This window comes from Sapajus apella, unplaced genomic scaffold, assembly GCF_009761245.1.
Source record: "Sapajus apella isolate SASKATOON/1434 unplaced genomic scaffold, GSC_monkey_1.0 scaffold13, whole genome shotgun sequence".
Classification (NCBI taxonomy): Eukaryota; Metazoa; Chordata; class Mammalia; order Primates; family Cebidae; genus Sapajus; species Sapajus apella.
The window spans coordinates 1,113,105-1,133,446 of record NW_022436953.1 but is presented as its reverse complement, the minus strand read 5'-3'; the positions used below and the strand labels follow the sequence as shown (position 1 = coordinate 1,133,446).

Sequence of the window (20,342 nt, the reverse complement as noted above, 5' to 3'; positions counted from 1 at the left end):
TCAGGGTAACCAACACAGTAGCTTATGCCTGTAACCCCAACACTTTAGGAGACTGAAGCAGGACCCATGTCTACTAAAAATGCAAAAATTAGCCAGGTGTGGTGGCACATGCCTTTAACCCAGTTACTTGGGAGGCTGAGGCACAAGAATCGCTTCAACCTGGGAGGCGGAGGTTGCAGTGAGTTGAGATCATGCCACTGGACTCTCCAGCTGGGCAACGGAGTGAGACTCTGTCGCCAAAAAGTTAAAAAAACAAAGTGTAAGAGGCATGACCAGAATACCTACTCACTAGGTCTTGACACTGACTTTCCCCTTCCCCACCCTATTGTGAGGCAGAGTGAGGAGCTACAGATCTTTAAAAATTGAATACCTTTATTTTTGCTCCCTTCAGCAGCATGTGAGAAGTGGCAGTGACCTCAGCAGCAGGCCTGGTATCTATGCCCTGTTGAGAAGCCAGGATCTCAGCTGTACTAGTCAGGTGTTTTTTCAGACAGCAAGTAGAAGTGGTGGCCAACTCCAATGCTGTATCCTGGAGGAGGTCTGGGTCAGCACTGGGCAAGGTAGGTAGCTAGCTGCCTGACCCCTTGTCTGGGGCTGGAACTTCTGTTTGCCTGAGTAAAGGGAAGTCAGTCCTAAGATTTCTCCACACTGTGTCTTGCTCTGCAGTGGCAAAAAGGCTGGTCCTTGAATTGTCCTGCATGGTACCCTAAGGCAGGCCCACTGGCTCTTTTTGATCAAGGATTCCAAGAAAAGCTGCCCTTGGAGGCCCTTGAAATAACATAGGAAGCGGAATGAGTGCTCGAGTTGTGGCTGACACAATCCAGCTCACACTGCCATCACAGAGGCCGAGTGAGCAGTCACCCAGGGAGGGGGCTCCCAGCTCATTCCATTCCCATGAGGCAGGTGACTAGAAGGTAGAAGCACCCGAGTAAGCCAATGCCTAGAAGAGAAGAGAGAAATCTGAGTTCCAAGAATTCTTGGTCCTTCTTAATGATTCCCTAGCAAGCATCCATCGAGGTATCCTGAAGCTACCTCAGTGTCAATCAATCATGAAGGTAACAAAAGTTGTAATTTCTTCTACCCAATTTTATCCAACAAATTGTACCTTCTGGTGCCTTGAAGGCCTTTTGAGGTTTCATGCTAAACTTCTAAAGGGCCACTGTAAGCACAGTGATAGGAGGAGTGTCACATGCATGGGAAAGGGAGGAGGGAAGGCACATCCACTCATCTGATTGTTACTGCCTCAGTAATTGCCATTTGAAAAACTGTTTCCCCTTGTCTTGAGCTGAGAGAGCTAGCTCCAATTACTGTATTAGGGCCTCTGTCACAAATGGGTTATTTTAATCTCACAAATTATTGGCTTGAACTCTAGACACTGCTCTCCAAGTGAGAGGTGATTGGTGGCCAATGCATCCTACACCCAGAGGCCCCTTCCTGAGCACAGCTTTCCTAGGATTCTACTGTAGTTATGTTGAAGCCTCATCTGTTAGACTTACAACTACAGTGTTAGCCTCAAGCCTCTCTGGCTTACATGAACAATGATCTCTATTACTAGAGTCTAGAACTGCACTAACACAGTAGCCACTAATCATATTTCAAGTGCTCACAGGTACAAAACATCTTCCTCATCACAGCATTCTGTTGGACGGCATTAGTCTATGTGTTTTATATTACCTTCCTGTATCCACACCCAGGAATACCTTCCAGTTGTCCAAGCAGCCATAGTTGTAAGGATTCCTAAATACCTGGAGCCAAGAAAAAACACATTTCTTTAAACTTCTAATTTTTGAGACTCAATTGGCTAAGCTAAAGCTCAGGTAGAGTAGTTCTGGCTTTTTACAATGCTTGCATTAGCCCTGCCCCTGGCCTCTGTTTATAGGAGAGTAGGTTCAGTTACCCACCTACCCACCCTGAGCCTTCAACCCTACTCACTCTGCCCTTGGCCTGTAGCCGACGTCTCTCCTTCTTGTTGATGTGCCTTTCAATGCTAGTCTCACCTCGACTGATGAGAACAGCATGCCATACAGTTAGGGCACCCAGGGCAAGCGCCACAGAACTAAAAAAAGAGGGGCAAAGACTCGTAGGTAGTTTAGAGAGAGCTGGAAGAAGTATGTCTGGAATTGAGCTAAGCAGTATCAACTGGCTTGTAACCCCTCTACCTAAGTCTTCCTCACCGCCCAGCATATATCCTAGATAAACTTTTACTTCACTATGTCTATAAAGAGCATCAGTAAAAAGCATCAGTGTGGCCTAAGAATAAACAATGTGAACCCAGGCATGGTAGCTCATGCCTAGTAGTCCCGGCAACTCAGGAGGCTGAGATAGGAAGATCATTGGAGTCTAGCCTGGGCAACATGCAAGACTCCATCTCTTTATTGTTGTTGTTAAGGGAAAATAAGAGAGTATGTGGAAAGGAGGGTAGAGAAATAAGTCTGTATTACTGAGAAAATGTCCTATCGTTCCTAAAATACTCACACTTGGGAGATAGGAGGAGGTAGTAAAAGCACCCAGGGTTGGAATGGGATGGCATGAAATTCCAGTGCTACCACTCCTACTAGCAGTGTATCATAGAACAAGTCACTTCACTACCCCTTGGCCCCGAATTTTCAGTTTCCCTCATCTATAAATACAGTCACTCAGCCTTTAGACAGGTGCTATGAAGATTAAACTTTGGTACATATCAGCATATGCTTGTATCTGTGTGCTTAGTAACAAGCAATGCCAATAACCTCAGTGTTCCCTGCCCCAAAATGCTAAAGAGAAGTGCTGGCTCTTTGCCAACCTAGACTAGAACAGTGGCAGTTCACTCAGGCATGGGTTTCTACCTGCATGTGGCACCTAAAAAAACTTTTTTTCTAAAGCTTCCCCTCCCTTAAAACTATCAAAAATGAGAAATAAATACCTGCACAGGAACCAGAGGTAGACAAGACTCTTATGAGTCATCCTTTCTCGAAAGGAGAAGGTGGGTGGTGGGGTCTGGTGGTAAGTCTAGAAAAAGAAAACAGCAAAGCCTGGCTCATTTACTCTGTGGGTCTCCAGCAACTGCCCTCCGGCACCTATAGGCAGGAAGTGATCCAAACCCAGGCAGAGAAAACGGGGTAAAGCCACAGAGGAGTCAAGGCAGCAGCCAAGATGGGTGGACCAAGCCCAGCGGCATCACCATGTGGACAAACACTGGGCAGCAGAGCAGGGTCTGGACAGGATGGCAAAGCACAGGAGGAACTGACCCTGGGCCTTGACAACACAAATGGGGCTCCAGGGGAAGCCACTCCAATCCCCAGCCAGAACTCCTTCACTGTGCGCTGCATCCCCAAGGGAGGAGACCAGACCGTACCCAGAATGGACTGACTGGGGTGGGGAGAACCACTAGGGACTATGAATGGGCAGCAGAAATACAATCAATATGGGCCCAAGATGGGCTCAGCAGATTAAGAAGTCCTAAAAGGTTCTGGGGGCAGGGATGATCCAGATGCAGGTGGACCAGGAGCAAGGGATGATCAGACTGGCTCAGCCTGGTCTCTGTCCCCTGGAACCCCATTACACAGACTAACATAGACTCCTTGCTGCTCAGGCCGTCACCGAGGCGGATTGCTTGCTTGGCCCAAAGAGAGGTGATGATGGGATAGGTAGCCAAAACCGTCACATACCAGGGACTTCCAGCTTGCCTGTAGGCCACTTAGTCTACCCACCACAGCCAGCCTGCCTGACTCCTGATCTGGTCTACAGTGGCCTCTGAGCAGCCTCTACAACTATACAGGCAGGTCGGCCCCAGGTGCCTGAGAACTCTATGCCCCCAGGCCTGAGCAGCAGGAGGCAGTGGGGTGGGGACAGCCCACCTGGTTGGCAACCGCCTGTAGTTTGTTCTTGTCGAGCTGTTTCATTTTCTAAGGGGATGGAAAACAGTGCTGGTTATACTCTCAGGCCTCTAGGATGGGGTGCTACCAGCCCCCTTAGGGACAGGTTCTACAGCCCCAAGTTCTGCACTACTGAGCCGCCTTGTTCCTGACAATGAGCTCACCTCGATGGCAGCATAAGCCTCCCGGAAAAGGTCCCAACTTCCATAGCTGCAGTAGACACAGCCCAGAGTCATGAAGAAGCAGAAAGAGAAGAAGTACCGATGGTTATAGTGGCCCACACAATTGTTTAGCCAGGCTGGTTGGCAAATGATTAAGGACAAGAATCAAACACAATTTCAAATAGTATCCAGGCCCCTCTGGTTCATGACAACATCACCCAAGCTTCAGGCTTCCAGTCACTAAGAACTACTTTCCAAAGGCAGGAAAATATAAGACTGTTTACACCCAAGGTTGAGGTGAAAGTGCTCAAAGTTTTTCAGAGCGCTCAAGTCCCACCAGGAAGTCACAGAAACTGAAATCCTTCAGAAAAATGAATCTGCCAATATTTCAGCCTAGCTGGAGTTAGCCAAACATCTTTGTGGAACAGCACATGGGGACCCACAGTTCTATCTGGCATACCCAGCAGACAACCACAGAATCCCAAACATCTCTTCCCATCCAATACCTATTAGCATGAGAATCTACAAAACAAAGAGCTGTTAAAAGATTCCTTGATCCAAGATCTGTCCTAGTGTGTCTGCAAGCTTCCTCCTCCCCCAGGAGATGGTCGGCCCCCACAACTCCTCAACTCCAGTGTTCTCTGCAGGGTGATGCTAAAATTGTGGCCACTAACCCTGTACAGTGCTCTGGCACTAGAGAAGGCCTCGGGCAGAAGGGAAAGCAAAAGGATACGGCAGTGATGATCCATCTTCAGCACACACCTGTGAGGAAGGGACACAGGCTCTGTTACGGTGGCCAAAGATCTTGAGATGTCAGTGCCAATCCTTTCCTACAAGGACCAGCATCCTGCTGAGGTGGAAAGGGCACAGACTTTGAAGACAGCCAGGCCTTGCTTCAAACCCAGCTCTGCAGCTTAATGGCAGTAAGACATTGGACAAAGTAACTTAATCTTGCCAAGCCTCGATTTTCACAAGTGGTAGTAATGCCTAACTCACAGGACCATCCTAAAGATGAGGTGTCCGAAGAGGGTGCCTGGGACATGAAAGGTGCTTCATCCATGTCCTAGCAAACTCAAGGTTAGGTTTTGCCCTTGGGCTACAGCAGAAGGACCACAGCGGGGGTTCCCAGAGAGCAAAGCCAAGACCCACCTGTTGCAGATGCTGCAGTGGTGTGTTCTGGCTGGCTTGGGGTAAATGCATTTCTTACAGATGGAGACCATGGCAATATCATTCCTGCCCTGTGTGAAGGGAGAGCATAACTGTCTCTCAAAACATACGAAGGTACTCTTCCCACTCCTGGGACCAGCTCCCATAGCCAGCAACTCCCCCCTCCCCCCCCGTTCCCCTGTGAGGACCCACCTGGGGTGGGTATCCAGGTGGAGTGGTGATGGCCTGGTAGTAGTGGAAGACAATGAGGATCAGATTCCAGTGGCTATAGAAGAAATGCCAGCAGAGTCGTGGTACTGAATAGGTTCGGAGAATGAGAGGCAGGACACACAGGTAGGCGATAGCCACAATGGAGCCTGTCAGCACAATCACCAGCACCACGAACACCTGCCAACACCAGCGAGGTCAGGGAGACATGGTGTAAGAGCTATACCCACAGCAGACTCAGAGTTTCCCTGAGGGTGGGGGCCACCCCCAAAACCTGAGTTGGGTCTGTCAGAGACATGTCCCTCTGCTCCACACAACACCCCTTTTCCTGCTCCCTGTACATCACTCACCACTCCAAACCAGCGGATCACGTTGTCTACCAGCCAGTAGACAGGTTCAAAGGCAGCATCGACAGCGGTGTCACTGCCCCCAAAGGAGTTGTAGAGCAGGGAGCGCAGGCAGACCTTGCCATAGCGCCAGCGCTGTACTAGACCCCTGAGCAGAGGTGGACAGCGGCGCCTGTAGCCCAGCAGCAGAAGCAGGCGGAGGCAGAGGCGAGCCGGGCCCAGCAGCAGGCTCCGCTGGCCTCGCATGGTTCCTAGGAGAGCACACCATTGTGAGAATACAGCCTGAGCCCTCCCTCCCTAACCTGCTAGTGGGAAGGCCTGGAGTACTCATTCAAAGGGCAAAGACCTAAGTACTAAGACCCAGCTAGGCAAGTCACCAGCCGTGAGAAATAGGAAGGTTACTTTTCTATGGACTGGCCAGTGCCAGTGTCGCAACCAGATTAAGAGGGTAGAGACTGATGGTTCTGAACCTGCAGAAATCGTATTTATATTACACCACATGGGTGCACAGTAAATCCAAGGTGATGCACACCTAAAGCAACAGGCCACAGTAAAGGGGTGAGAAAGGCCACTCCAAGCCAAAGCAATCTTAGGAGTTGTCTGTGTAGGCAGACCTTTGGGTGGAGTGTGGCCAACATGGACAAAGCTGCCCACTGTGTCTCGGACATGGCCACCATAGCACAGATTACCAGGGGCTTCCTGACTGCCCTGGAGTATCAACCTCCCTCCAAACGATTGCTCCTCACCAAACAGCCAGTGGAGGAGTTAGGGCACAGAATGTGGATCCTGCACCGAGATATTCCTTGGTGCTATTTAAGTCTTGGCAAAAGATACTCCTTCCTACTCCCTCTGGGCTGACGTCATAGCTAGCGGACTCAACCTTGTAGCATGAGATTCCCTGTCTCCTGTCAGGACAGCCAGCTACCCCTTGCATGACAGAAGATGCTTTGTCTCCAATTCTACTCCCAGCCCCACCCCAAGGACATGGTAGCCAAGACAACTCCAAGTATTCCGAGCAGAATACCATAGGAAGGAGTCACGAGCCATAGGAGGGTACCTCCAGGTTGGTTCATGAAGGCCTTGGAGCCTGACCTCTCTGATGGACTCCACTGCCCCAGTCTAATTAGACACTCACAAAACTTCTCTGCAGCTGCTGCCTTAGCGCCTAGCTGCCCAACCAGACTTCCCAGTTCACTGCTTCCATGGCACCTGTGCCAGTGCCTCCGTGTCCTCTATGCAGTTTCTACCTCATCCAGCAGCCATGGGAAGAGATCAGCTGCCTGGACAATGACCAGAACAGAGGACACAGATGCACTAACAGATCTTTTGATGACAGTTTCATCAATTCTGCAGATAAAAGACTATTATTACCAGAAAAGAAATTATCTAATTTTGCCCTGAGGCAGCCAGGGAGAGCTGCTTTGTCCTTGACAACCCCGCTGACTTATTTAACAGGTAGCTTAAAACCCAACAGAAACTGGAGGAGGCTGCTCCAATGCATGGAGGGTTTCAATTCAGTAACTGGAGCACTGTACTATCCTTGCACCCAGGCTCATCTCCACAAAAGACCTTCCAAAGAAAACACTTAATTACCTCCTTGCACAAGCCCTGTAAGCCCTAAGATGAAAAGAAACTAAGCAGACAAGGCTTATAGAGAAAGAGAAGACACTTCAGTAGGGACCTACACTCGGCACCAGTATTAAGAAACTGTCCGTTCCTATCACCCCCTAAGAAGCTAAAAGAATTAAGGGGAGTGTAGAAAAGAGAAAAAAAGGCCAGGCGTGGTGGCTCATACCTGTCATCCCAACACTTTGGGAGGCAGATCACTTGGGGTCAGGAGTTTGCAACCAGCCTGACCAACACGGTAAAACCCCATCTCTACTGAAAATACAAAAAATTAGCTGGGCATGGTGGCACATGCCTGTAATCCTAGCTACTCAGGAGGCTGAGGCAGGAGAACTGTTTGAACCCAGGAGGTGGAAGTTGCAGTGAGCCGAGATCGTACCAGTGTACTCCAGCCTGGCCAGAAGAACAAGCCTCCATCTCAAGAGAAAAAAAAAAAAAAAAAAAAGCTCAAACTTCCACTCCTATTGTTTGGAACCATGATTTGATTTGTAGCATGAGTTTTTAAAATAGCAGATACACACAATCAAATGTGAAGAGAGGGACAAAACAGATTACTCCACAACAAATCTAGGTGGCTTTTGGACATCCACACCGCTGTTGTTCCCTTTCTACAGATAATGAAGAGTTCCCTATTTGCCTAAATACTTTTTGTAGCAATAGCATGCAAATCCAATGCATTCCTCATTTGTAATAAATTCATATTATATGCTATCTCACACCTCTTCTACTCTTAAAAAAAAAATCTTTCTGTTCTCCACTTTTCATATTACTCTCAACCATGTGCTAAATTCTTAAGCTCTACAGGAAATGCCTGCCTCAAGGACTAGATTTACCCAATTCCTTAGGGTTCAATTCTGTCCCTAAGCAGTTCTGTAACCTCAGACAAATCTTTTTTTTTTTTTTTTTTTTTAAGATGGGGTTTCACCATGATGACCAGGGTGGTCTTGAACTCCTGACCTCAGGTGATCCACCCACCTCGGCCTCCCAAAGTGCTAGGATTACAGGCGTGAGCCACCACGCCCGGCCAACCTCAGACAAATCATTCAACCCTGCTGGGACTCAATATCCTTGTGTTCACATTCAGTGAGGGAATGGGATTAAATGCTGAGATCCCTTCCAGCTCTAATCCTTTATAATTTTGTAACTATACAGTTAATCCCTGTATCTGCGGAGGGAGTGATTCCAGTCGTCCCTTCAGATACCAAAATCCATGGATGCTCAAATCTGATATAAAATGGCAGTGTTTGCATATAACCTACACATGACCTCCCATGTACTTTAAATCATTTCTAGATTACTTACAATACTTAATACACAAAGTAAATGCTACATAAACACTTTGTTTGTTTTTGAGATGGAGTCTCACTCCTGATCTCAGGTGCTCTGCCTGCCTCGGCTTCCCAAAGTGCTGGGATTACAGGCGTGAGCCACTATGCCCAGCCACCCCCAAATATTTCCAATCTATGGCTGGTTGAATCCTCGATGTGAAACTCGAAGATATGAAGGGCAAACTGTACTTGGTAAGTGTAAGTGAAATGTTTATAAAGCACTTAGCACAGTACCTGGCTCATGGAAGTACTCAATAAATATCTGTTGAATGAATGACCTGGAAGGATGCAGAAGTGGAAAGCCCGGCCAGATGTCTATCTGTCCTACAAATACCAACAAGGACACTCCTGCCAATGTGATAACACTAAGTAAGTGTCTGCTGCTATCATTCTTCCTGATTAATAAAGAGAGAAATACAAACTATTATTAACATCATAGCACTTAGGAGCTAGAAGTCGTTTTTTAAAACAAGCCCAACCAGAAATCAGCCCAACTATGTAAACAGCTCCTAGACACTGGACGCAGGGGCTCATGCCTATAATCCCAGCACTCTGGGAGGCCAAGGCGGGCAGATCACCTGAGGTCGGGAGTTCGAGACCGGCCTGACCAACATGGAGAAACCCCCGTCTCTATTGAAAATACAAAATGAGCCAGGCATGGAGGCGCATGCCTGTAATCCCAGCTACTTGGGAGGCTGAGGTGGGAATCACTTGTACCTGGGAGGTGGAGGTTGTGGAGAGTCAGGAGATCATGCCATTGCACTCCAGCCTGGGCAACAGGGACAAAACTCCATCTTAAAAATAAATAAATAAATAAGAAGAAAAATAAAAAAGCTCCTAGATGCATAGATACAGATTTAGGTGAACAAAGTCTGAGGCTAGGGCCTCTCCCCTTTAGCTAATGCGGTAGGGGATTCCAGGAAAATGATATATGTAGTAAGTGGGCCACAACTGAACATATAGACTTTTCATCTCAGGACACTGAGGTAAAGCAAAATTCAAAAAGATGTGTGTGGGGAAGAAGGGCAAAGTGCAGCTTTACTACCACCCCAAGCAGAAGCCCCAAGTACTCTGATCCCTCAGAGTAGTCGCCACAGACCATAGTCGTAATCTGCCACCAGACTGGAGGAGACTACAGGCCACAGCCTCCCCTCTTCCCATGGCTGTAAGTCACCATCTGTTTCCCAAGGGGAAAGTCGACTGAGGGAACAGGGACAGTCGGCCAAAGCCAAAGCCATCAGAAGTCAGATGAACTGAGATCAAAGACGCTGCTCTTAGGATGTTTGCAATTCCAAGTAGGAGATACCAGACATCAATGAAGAGTAGCATTTTATTCATGTGCAGATCTCCCTTCTGGGCTAACACGCTGAGAATAAAAAGAATAGCAACTTTATTTTCGGGCTGCTCGTCTTTTCATGAGGGGCCCACACAACCAGAGCTTGACTTTTTCAACCTGAGAAAGCTCACTGAAGTAGGGATGGGGGGCCGCGAAGAGGATCGGAACGCAGGACTGAAAGCTGCAGTTTAAAAAACCGGGAAAAGGGCCAGGAGCGGTGGCTCACGCCTGTTATCCTAACACCTTGGGAGGCCGAGGCGGGTGGATCACCTGAGGTCAAGAGTTCGGGACCAGCCTGGCCAACAAGGTGAAACCCTGTCTCTATCCTAAGTACAAAACGCGCCTGTAATCCCAGCTGCTCGGGAGGCTGAGGCAGGAGAACTGCTTGAACCCAGGGGGCGTAGATTGCAGTGAGCCAAGATCACACCACTACACTCCAGCCTGGCAACAGAGCGAGACTATATTTAAAAAAAAAAAAAACAGGAAAAGGTTTTATTTCTCAATGACAGCCACGAGGTGAAACTGCGACGGACTGCAAGTCAAAAACCGTGGCTTCCAGTTTGGGCTCTTATCTTAGCTATCTTCAAGATTTTGGACAAGCCAAACCCTGTCTCTGAATCTGAGGTTCCCTATGTGTGAAATGGAGGAGTTGGGTCGCTTGACCTCCTTCCTTCCTGCTCTACGCCTAACGGTTGCTCGGAAGGTGTGCTCCGGCGGAGGAGGGCACGGCCCCACAGGGCGGGGCGCGGAGAGAGCAGGAAACCGGACGCAAGGCCCCAGGGCAGTGCCCGACCCAGAAAAAGGGACTAGGATGGGGAGCAAGGGCCGAGGCTTCGCCCTTACCTGCCGCCTGCCGACTCCCCAGTCAGCCAAACCGAGCCCCGCAGCCTCTGCCGCCGCTCACTGCCACCCCCTCTGACTCGGCGCCCCGGCCGGGCCGGGCTCAATCCAACCCATCATGGCCCGCAGCCCGCAGCGCCAGCCAGCGCAACCGGACCCGCCGCCAGCCCATCCTCAACCACACGCGCAGTCGCAAGTGCGGAGCTCTTTAGTTCCGCCCCCGGATTTGTCCCGGGGTAATCTGGGAAATTGAGTTTACCCGCAAGGAGGTGCGCCTACAGATCACGTGATAAAGAACACCAATTGACGCAAGTCTTACTGCGGAACTGTGCCTGGGTTTGGCCAATGCGAAGTCGACTTCGTTTCCATCCGGATTTTGGGACAGCGGCAATCATGGCGCCACCCGTCAGATACTGCATTCCCGGTAAGTGAGCGCTTCCCGTACAGAGTCCTGGATAGAGGTCAAAGCTGGAAGGCTGGACGGTCTACAGCTTCTGGGGGCCAGTGACTGATAAAGCATTTTTTCTGCAGGCGAACGTCTGTGTAACTTGGAGGAGGGCAGCCCGGGCAGTGGCACCTACACCCGCCACGGTTACATCTTTTCGTCGCTTGCCGGTTGTCTGATGAAGAGCAGCGAGAACGGCGCGGTAAAGGGAGCGGCTTGCCATCTCCTCTCTCTGTTTTCTCTTAGGCTTTCATTAAGTTCCAGTTCTTAGGCATGGGCACTGCGGACGCGTCTTTAGCGCTTCACCCGTACAATGTTGGTCTTAGTTTCTTCTAGCCGTGACCGCCGCTGTTGTGCACTGAGACACCACAAACTAGTTGTATTGATCTCGCTTGCTTGTGCTGCTGACCCTCGGGGAGGGAGGTTGGGACAAAAGCAGATGTGAATTCAGTAACCCAGCCCAGCCTAGCAGTGAGTTTCATACCGTATGAATGTCGCTTATCTCTCCGGCTTTATCTTGCGCCACTACGTCCACCTCACTGACGCAATCTAGTCATACTGTCTTTTTTTTGTTTTTAAAATTTATAATCACAGTCTCTGCTTGCCCTTTTTAAAAAATTTATAACATACTAGCTTCTCTCAATGTCGCTAATGCGCCAAGCTTTCTCCTGCTACAGAGCCTTTGTAACATGCCATCTATCTGGAACGCTTCTGTCTTCCTATGCCCATTTAATTCCTACCTCCTTTAGTTAACTTCTGTACTATCAACTTCTCAGAGAAGCCCTTCTGGACCCACTAATTGAGGAAAGGGGTTTTGTGGGGTGTTTTGTTTTTGTTTGTTTTCTTTAAGACTCACAAAGACCTCTGTTCCTTTTATTCCAAGCATTTATGTCAGCATATGATTAGACACTCGGTATATAATTCCCACCAGACTTCTCCAATGCTTGAATCTAAGTACCATGAAAGCAGCCCCTACCACCATACATTCAGTATCTAGCACAAGGCAGCTCCTCAATAAATGTTTGTTGAATGTGTAATACCAAACTTTCTAGTTTTAGAATTTGATCTAGGATTAGCTCAGGATCGCATAAGCAATATTTGAAGGAGCACAATAGAAAGAGGATTCAGAATTAGAACACATAGGTTCTAGCTAACTAGACCTTGATTCTGCTTTGAGTAATTAATTTAAGCTGTCTGATTCAAGGGGCTTTCTATTCAGTCATTCTTGGGAATGTCCTTAGCAGTCCTGAATTTCTTCACTTCACAGATATCATCTGAGTGTTTTCATGTGTCAGGCACAGCGATGACTTGGTTTCTGCTATCAAAGGACACAGACACAAATTTAAAATAAATGCTCAAATTGTATATGGTTACATATTTGGTGACTGCTTAAAAGAATAATACAGGGCACCTTGAAAACATGTAACAACCAAACCCACCCTAGTCAGCGGAAGTGACATTTAAGCTGAATCATCTAAAGAGTAAGTAAGAGTTGGGTGGGTGGAGAGAGTGTAGTTCTGGCAGAAAGAATGGTTGAAGAGAGATCCAAAAGTGGGAAGAATTTAGTAAGTCAGGGAAACTGAAAGAAGGCCAGGAGAGCTGAAGCATCATGAGCAAGGGAGAGATTGATAAAAGATGAGGTTCAAAATATCTGTCTTGGGCCGGGCGCGGTGGCTCACGCCTGTAATCCTAGCACTTTGGGAGGCCGAGGTGGGTGGATCACCTGAGGTCAGGAGTTCAAGACCAGCCTGGCCATCATGGTGAAACCCCATCTTTCAAATAAAAAAAAATATGTATATATATATCTGTCTTATACCAACAGCCAATACCATGCTCAAAGAGCAACTGCAGCTATTCCCTTAAAATAGAAGAAAACAAGCATGGCCACTATTATGTAACATTTTTGTGGAAATTTCAGCCTTTGCAATAAAATAAACAGAAAGAAGCAGTATAACTTTCGTGGAAAGAGCAAAATTGTCGGCTGGGTGTGGTGGCTCACTCCTGTAATCCCAGCACTTTGAGAGGCCAGGCAGGTGGATCACCTGAAGTCAGGAGTTTGTGACTAGCCTGGTCAACATGGTAAAACCCTGTCTCTGTTAAAAATCCAAAAAATTAGCTGGGCGTGGTGGCAGGCACCCGTAATCCCAGCTACTTGGGAGGCTGAGGCAGGAGAATCACTTGTACTCAGGAGGCGGAGGTGGCAGTGAGCCGAGATCGTGCCACTGTACTCCAGCCTGGGCAACGAGAGTGAAACTCCATCTCAAAAAAAAAAGAAAAAAATTGTCCATGATTACAGGCAATATAGTTGTATACCAAGAAAGTCCAAGAGAATCACCAAAAAACATACTAGAACTCATCTAGAATAGTGAGATTTATGTCTTAGCAGCTTTCTGTAGCCTCTTGGTCCTACTGTTTCCTAAAGTTTCTAAGGCCTTCTGCTCTGGGCTATAAATGAATCCGTACTCCAACTCTCAACTGTGTACTAAGGCATTCCTATGTTACTCTCAAACCACAAATGTCTTGACCCAAGAGTTAGCCAGGACATTTCAGTTTTTTGTTGTTCCCTCTGTAGCTTCCTGTGGTGTCTGTAATGAGAGAAACAGAGTCCCAATTACTGCCAGATGTGGGAGCTATTGTAACCTGTAAGGTAAGACGGTCCTAACCTCCATGCTTTGAATGCCCATTCAATACTGAAATTATGATCATGCTAGAACTGCAGTGTCCAGTATGATAGCCACAAGCTACATATGGCTACTTAAACAGTATTAAAAATTTATTTCTGGCTGGGTGCAGTGGCTCATGCTGGAATTCTAGAACTTTCAGAGGCCAAGGCAGGAGGATTGCTTCAGCCCAGAGTTCAAGACTATCCTGGGAAACATAGTGAAATCTCATCTCTACAAAAAGAATCAAAAATTAGTCAGGCATGGTAGCACATGCCTGTGGTCCTAACTACTTGGGAGGCTGGGGCAGGAGGATCGCTTGAGCCCAGGGGGTTGAAGCTGCAGTGAGCCATGATTGCTTCAGCCTGGGTGACAGGGCAAGACCCTGTCTCTCAAAAAAAAAAAAAAAAAAAATTCATTTCCTTAGTCACATTAACCACATTTCAAGTACTCAGTAGCCACTTGAGGCTAATGGCTGCTGTACTGGTCAGCACATGACTTTTCCATCATGACAGAAAGTTTTACTGGACTGTGCTGGTCTACACGTTTCTAGGATAATAAGCAAGGCAGCCAAGTTCAGGCATGTGTAGTTCCTTCACTCGGTTGATTCCTAGAATATATAGTTTCTACCTGTGTCTGGAAAACAGGATGCCAGAGGATGATTAGGAGGCCTATTTTTGAACAGCTTAAGCTGAGACCTTTTTCTGAAGAGAAGCAAAAGACTTTATTTTCTGGCATTCCTGGATTTGATTTTTTTCTTTTTTTTTTTTTTTTTTTTTTGAGACAGGGTCTTGCTCTGTTGCCCAGGCTAGAGTGCAGTGGTGTGATCTCAGCTCACTGCAGCCTCCACCTCTTGGGTTCAGGCAATTCTCCTGCCTCTGCCTCCCCATTAGCTGGGATTACAGGCGTGCGTATAGATGGGGTTTTACCATGTTGGCCAGAACTCGGCCTCAAGTGATCCGCCCACCTTGGCCTCCCAAAGTGCTGGGATTACAGGGATGAGCCTGTTTTTTTGTTTCTGTTTTTGTTTTAATGTTAGCCTGTAATCCAAGCACTTTGGAGGCCAAGGCAGGCGGATCACCTGAGGTCGGGAGTTCAAGACCAGCCTGACCAACATGGTGAAACTCCGTCTTAAAAAAAAAAAAAAAATCTATACCTCTTTGAAGGGCAAGTTATGAGAAGATTAAAAAAAAAAAAAAAAACACTGTATTATTTGATTCCCATAGTAATTATCAGTTGCAGTGAGCTGAGATTGCACCACTACACACCAGCCTAGGTGACAGAGTGAAATCCTGTCATAAAAACTAAATTAATTAATTAAAGTAAAAAGAGTGAAGCTGAAGTTTAGTAGTGTCAGGATGACTCAAACCAAAATAGAAGGCATTTTAGGAAGTACTTTTTTTTTTTATTTAATATCTATCAGGTGGCCAAAGTGACTCTTACTCCCCTTTACATGTATCACTTATGCAGAGAGAAGTAGGATTTAACTTGTCTTAAATTCTGTACTTAGTAGGGTTACTTGCACTAAAGTCCTAGTAATTCCCAGTTTATTGCTGCCTCCTTGAGCTGGCAACTGCTTATACTCTGATGCTGATCGTTTCTCTCTTCTACAGGTCTCCAGCATCAATTCACGCTTTGCCAAAGTACACATCCTGTATGTGGGGTCCACACCACTTAAGAACTCTTTTCGAGGAACTATCCGGTGAGAAGTATCCTTGTCACATATGCCTTAGCAACTGGAATGAGATTAGGATAGACTGGGAAACTAGAATTTTGAGGAACAGGTACAATTCCTGTTCTTCTCTTGCCTATTTTTCTTTCTTTGTGTTTTGATTCTCTCTCAGTAATATCCAACAAATATGTAGATGATCTAGGACAAAAGGAAAATGTTAAGAGAGGCTTTAAAAGCAAAGCAAAGGCTGGGCACAGTGGCTCACGCCTGTAATCCTAGCACTTTGGGAAGTCAAGGCAGGTGGATCTCTTCAGATCAGGAGTTTGAGACCAGCCTAGCCAACATGGTGAAACCCCCTCTCTATAAAAAATACAAAAATTATCCCAGCGCAGTGGCTCACACCTGTAATCCCAGCACTTTGGGAGGCCAAGGCAGGCAGATCACAAGGTCAGGAGTTCTGGACCAGCCTGGCCAATATGGTGAAACCCCGTCTCTACTAAAAATACAAAAATTAGCCTTGCATGGTGGTGCACACCTGTAGTCCCAGCTATTTGGGAAGCTGAGGCAGGAGAATCACTTGAACCCAGGAGGCAGAAGTTGCAGTGAGCTGAGATTACACCACTGCACTCCAGCCTGGTGACAGAGCAAGACTCCATCTCAAAAAATATATATATATATATTAGCTGGGCATGGTGGTATGCGCCTATAATCCCAGCTACTTGTGGGGCTGAGGTGCGAAGATCACTTGAGCCTGGGAGGCAGAGGTTGCAGGAAGTGAGCTGCACTCCAGTCTGGGTGACAAAGTGAACCCTGTCTCAGTCAATCACTAAGTAAATAAATAAATGTAAAGCAAAAGGAATTGAGTGAAGCTGAAGTTTAGCAGTGTCAGGATGACTCAAACCAAAGTAGAAGGCATTTTAGGAAGTACTTTTTTTTAAAATTTAATATTGATTGAACTCAGAGGTTCTAAAACATTGAAAAGATTTGTGGGTAAGATGGTGATTTCCTGTGGCTTCTTTGAGAAAGGACAAACATTTCTTGCCAGCCAGATAATCTAACTTTTGAGGCCCTTTCCAGCCTCAGGATTTGATGTGGTTCTGTAGTGACGCAGTCCTCAACTTTTTTGGCACCAGGGACCAGTTTCTTGGAAGACAGTTTTTCCACAGACCATGGTGGGGGTGGTTGCAGGATAATTCCAGTGCATTATGTTTATTGTGCATGTTATTTCTATTATTATTACACTGAAATATATAATGAAGTCACTATACAACTCACCATAATATAGAATCAGTGGGAGCCCTGAGTTTGTTTCCCTGCAACTAGACAGTCTTATCTGGGGGTGACAGGAGACAGTGACAGATTATCAGGCATTAGATTCTCATAAGGAGAGGGAAGCCTAGCTCCCTCATAGGCACAATAGGGTTCACACTTCTATAAGAATCTAATGCCTGCTTTGATCTGACAGGAGGTGGAGCTCAGGCAGTAATGTAAGCGATTGGGGAGCAGCTATAAATACAGATAAAGCTTCTGTCGCTTGCCTGCCACTCACCTCCTTCTGTGCAGCCTGGTTCCTAACAGACCACAGACCCACCACAAGTTGGAGACCCTTGCTTTAGTGCTTCTGTTTATGCCCTGAGGCAGTGAAACTCCTTATCCTTTCTTGCCAAATCTGATCGTTGTTTATCTAATCTGAGGTATTGATACTGCTGCTCCACCCTGCTCCTCTGGGTAGCAGCTGAGTCCCAATTAGACTTGTTGTCTGTTCTTATAGCTCTTTATTTACTAGAAATCTACAGGAAAGTTCTTTCTCACAGGCTGGTCAAGGTGACTCATGCCTGTAATTCCTGCACTTTGGGAAGCTGAGGCAGGTGGATCTCCTGAGGTCAGAAGTTTGAGACCAGCCTGGCCAACTTGGAGAAACCCCATCTCTACTGAAAATACAAAATTTAGCCAGGTGTGGTGGCGCACACCTGTAATACCAGCTACTCGGCTGAGGAGAAGAATCTCTTGAACCTGGGAGGCGGAGGTTGCAGTGAACTGAGATCACGCCACTGCACTCCAGCCTGGGTGACAGAGGGAGACTCAGTTTCAAAAAACAAACAAATGAACAAGAAAAAACAAATTCTTTCTCACAGATAATTAATCTTTATGTTAATTCTTTTTTTATAGCAAGGAAGATGTCCGAGCAACTGAAAAAGACAAGGTTGTTGGTTGGTTCTTTCTTTTTTTTTTTTTTTTTTTAATGGCTTTATGAATCTTAATCCTTTAAAAGTATTATCTCAGGCCAGGCATGGTGGCACACACCTGTAATCCCAGTACTTTGGGATGCTGAGGGTGAAGGATCACTTGAGTCCAGGACTTCAAGACCAGCCCTGGCAACATAACAAGACCCCATCTCTACAAAAAGATCAGCATCAGAGTATAAAAATTAAAAACTAGCTGGGCATGGTGGCTCATGCCTGTAGTCCTAGCTGGTTGGGGGGATGAGGCTGGAGGATTGCTTGAGCTGAGGTGTTTGAGGTTATGTGGTGGCATGCACCTGTAGTCCTAGCTACTTGGTAGGCTGAGGCAGGAGGATCCCTTGGTCCAGGAGTCATAGGCTGCAATGAGCTACCATTGCGCCACTGCACTCCGGCCTGGGTGAAACAGCAAGATCCCACCTCTTAAAAAAAAAAAAAGTGAGGATTGGGGGCAGGCACAGTGGCTCATACCTGTAATCCCAGCACTTTGGGAGGCCGAGGTGGGTGGATCATGAGGTCAGGAGTTCAAGACCAGCCTGACCAACATAGTAAAACCCTGTCTCTACTAAAATTATAAAATTTAGCAGGGCGTGGTGGTACATGCCTGTAATCCCAGCTACTCAGGAGGCTGAGGCATGAGAATTGCTTGAACCTGGGAGGCAGAAGTTGCAGTGAGCCGAGATCGCACTGCTGCACTCCAGCCTGGGCAAGAGAGAAAAACTCTGTCTCAGAAAAAAAAAAAAAAAAAACAGACTTTCATTTGTATGATAATACTATAGAAGCAATTAAAAGTTGTTGACTACCTGAGTAATGATGCTTTTACCCTCTAGGGTTAGAAAGTAGACTGGCTTTACCAGAGGGGTTCACAGTTTCATGTAGACCCAGTCTAGAGCTTTCACTTACCATTCCTCTTCTTTCTTTACAGGTTGAAATTTATAAGAGTTTCCGCCCAGGTGACATTGTCTTGGCCAAAGTGGTATCCTTTATTTCCAGCAGAATTCTGGTCCTTTGTCAAAAGAAGAGATGGAGGCTGGGTGTGGTGGCTCACACCTATAATCCCAGCACTTTGGGAGGCCGAGTTGGGTGGATCACCTGAGGTCAGGAGTTCGGAGTTGGAGACCAGCCTGGCCAACATAGTGAAACCCTGTCTCTACTAAAAATACAAAAATTAGCTGGGCATGGTGGCGCATACGTGTAATCCCAGCTACTTGGGAAGCTGAGGCAGGAGAATCGTTTGAACCCAGGAGGCAGAGGTTGCAGTGAGCTAAGATCGCACCACTGCACTCCAGCCTGGATAACAGAGTGAGACTCCATCTGAAAACAAAAAAAAAACAAGAGACGGAAGTAGAAAAACAATTCAGGTGGCTATGGTGGGAGGAAGACTTCTAACTCCTCATTTTCCTTCACCAGCGTTACGTGACTAGATCTCCCTAGGTGACGCACAGTCCAACTACCTGCTAACCACTGCCGAAAACGAGCTGGGAGTGGTGGTAGCCCACAGTGAGTCAGGTGAGGTGCCCTTGCTTCCACATCCTTACTTTCCCTGGAGCTGTGGTTTGGGATTAATCCATTGTTTTTCCTGGTTTCATTATATGGGAAGCAGTATGGCCATAGATATTTCGTTCTGAGATGAGAATGATTCTGTTTTCTTGTTTGTGTGGTGTTGGTGGTGGCTGTTGTGTGAGACAGGGTCTCTCTGTCACGGAGGCTGGAGTGCAGTGGTGCAATCTCCACTCATGGCAGCCTCCACCTCCTGGGTTCAGGTAATTCTCATCACCCAGGTAGCTGGGATTACAGGCACACACCACCACAACCAGCTAATTTTTTTATTTTTTTATTTTATTTTATTTTTTTTTTGAGACAGAGTCCCACTCTGTCACCCAAGCTGGAGTACAATGGCGCATTCTCAGCTACTGCAACCTCTGACTCCCAGGTTTAAGCAATTCTCTTGCTTTAGCCTCCTGAGTAGCTGGGATTATAGGCAACTGCCATAGCGCCCGGCTAATTTTTTTGTTTATTTAGTAGAGACGGGCTTTCTCCATGTTGGCCAGGCTGATCTCGAACTCCTAACCTCAGGTGATCCGCCCACCTCAGCCTCCCAAAGTGCTGGGATTATGGGCGTGAGCCCTGGCCTGATTTTTGTTTTTTCAGTAGGGATGGAGTTTCACCATGTTGGCCAGGCTGGTCTCAAACTCCCAGCCTTAAATGATCCACCTGCCTTGGCCTCCCAAAGTACTGGGATTGTAGGTGTGAGCCACTGCGCCCAGCCTGATTCTCCTTATATAAATCCCAGGAAATGGGTCTCGCTTCATAAGTCAGTAGAATGAACAAAGTTTATTCTTTATGAGTTGAGGTTCAGTAGGAAGCTTGGAGGCACTTCAGTTTCATACACAGCATAAAAGAGGAGTCCCGGCCGGGCGCGGTGGCTCAAGCCTGTAATCCCAGCACTTTGGGAGGCC

General features: G+C 47.1%; 2 protein-coding genes across 6 annotated transcripts in view; one reads left to right on the top strand and one right to left on the bottom strand.

Annotated features, from left to right (window-relative positions):
• Positions 1-351: 351 nt before the first annotated feature.
• Positions 352-11,087, bottom strand: ZDHHC16 (zinc finger DHHC-type palmitoyltransferase 16). Of its 4 annotated transcripts, XM_032281190.1 has the most exons (12): positions 10,870-10,982; positions 8,925-9,085; positions 5,740-5,987; positions 5,375-5,569; positions 5,165-5,253; positions 4,749-4,777; positions 4,019-4,152; positions 3,837-3,884; positions 2,903-2,988; positions 1,933-2,056; positions 1,675-1,745; positions 352-940 (listed from the first exon to the last, which is right to left on the bottom strand). In XM_032281190.1, exons 3-12 carry the CDS (start codon positions 5,980-5,982, stop codon positions 826-828), a joined length of 1,134 nt encoding a protein of 377 aa, XP_032137081.1. In that variant the 5' UTR covers positions 5,983-5,987; positions 8,925-9,085; positions 10,870-10,982; the 3' UTR covers positions 352-825. The 4 variants fall into 4 exon arrangements, with proteins under 4 accessions (XP_032137081.1, XP_032137079.1, XP_032137080.1 ...); XM_032281188.1 differs by lacking the exon at positions 8,925-9,085 and having other exon boundaries at positions 10,870-11,087; XM_032281189.1 differs by lacking the exons at positions 3,837-3,884; positions 8,925-9,085 and having other exon boundaries at positions 10,870-11,087.
• Positions 11,088-11,176: 89 nt separating this feature from the next.
• The window catches only part of EXOSC1 (exosome component 1), a 27,454-nt gene continuing 18,288 nt past the window's right edge, over positions 11,177-20,342 (top strand). Inside the window, exons 1-7 of one of the 2 annotated variants that reach the window (XM_032281197.1) lie at positions 11,177-11,290; positions 11,398-11,513; positions 13,884-13,958; positions 15,585-15,673; positions 17,813-17,846; positions 18,809-18,859; positions 19,308-19,393. In XM_032281197.1, the coding sequence (XP_032137088.1) occupies positions 11,212-11,290; positions 11,398-11,513; positions 13,884-13,958; positions 15,585-15,673; positions 17,813-17,846; positions 18,809-18,859; positions 19,308-19,393 (530 nt within the window). In that variant the 5' untranslated portion in view covers positions 11,177-11,211. Of the gene's footprint in view, positions 11,291-11,397; positions 11,514-13,883; positions 13,959-15,584; positions 15,674-17,812; positions 17,854-18,808; positions 18,860-19,307; positions 19,394-20,342 lie in introns of those variants that run through there. The other variant, XM_032281198.1, reaches the window with a different exon arrangement.

Coding starts and splice junctions, on each gene's coding strand:
- ZDHHC16 (XM_032281188.1), bottom strand. CDS start 5,982: ATGCGAGGCCAGCGGAGCCTGCTGCTGGGCCCGGCTCGCCTCTGCCTC. Junction 2,057..2,902: donor TACCTCTGGTTCCTGTGCAG/GTATTTATTTCT, acceptor CTCTTTTTTTAG/TTCTGTGGCGCTTGCCCTGG. Junction 941..1,674: donor CTGGGTGTGGATACAGGAAG/GTAATATAAAAC, acceptor CTTCTCTTCTAG/GCATTGGCTTACTCGGGTGC.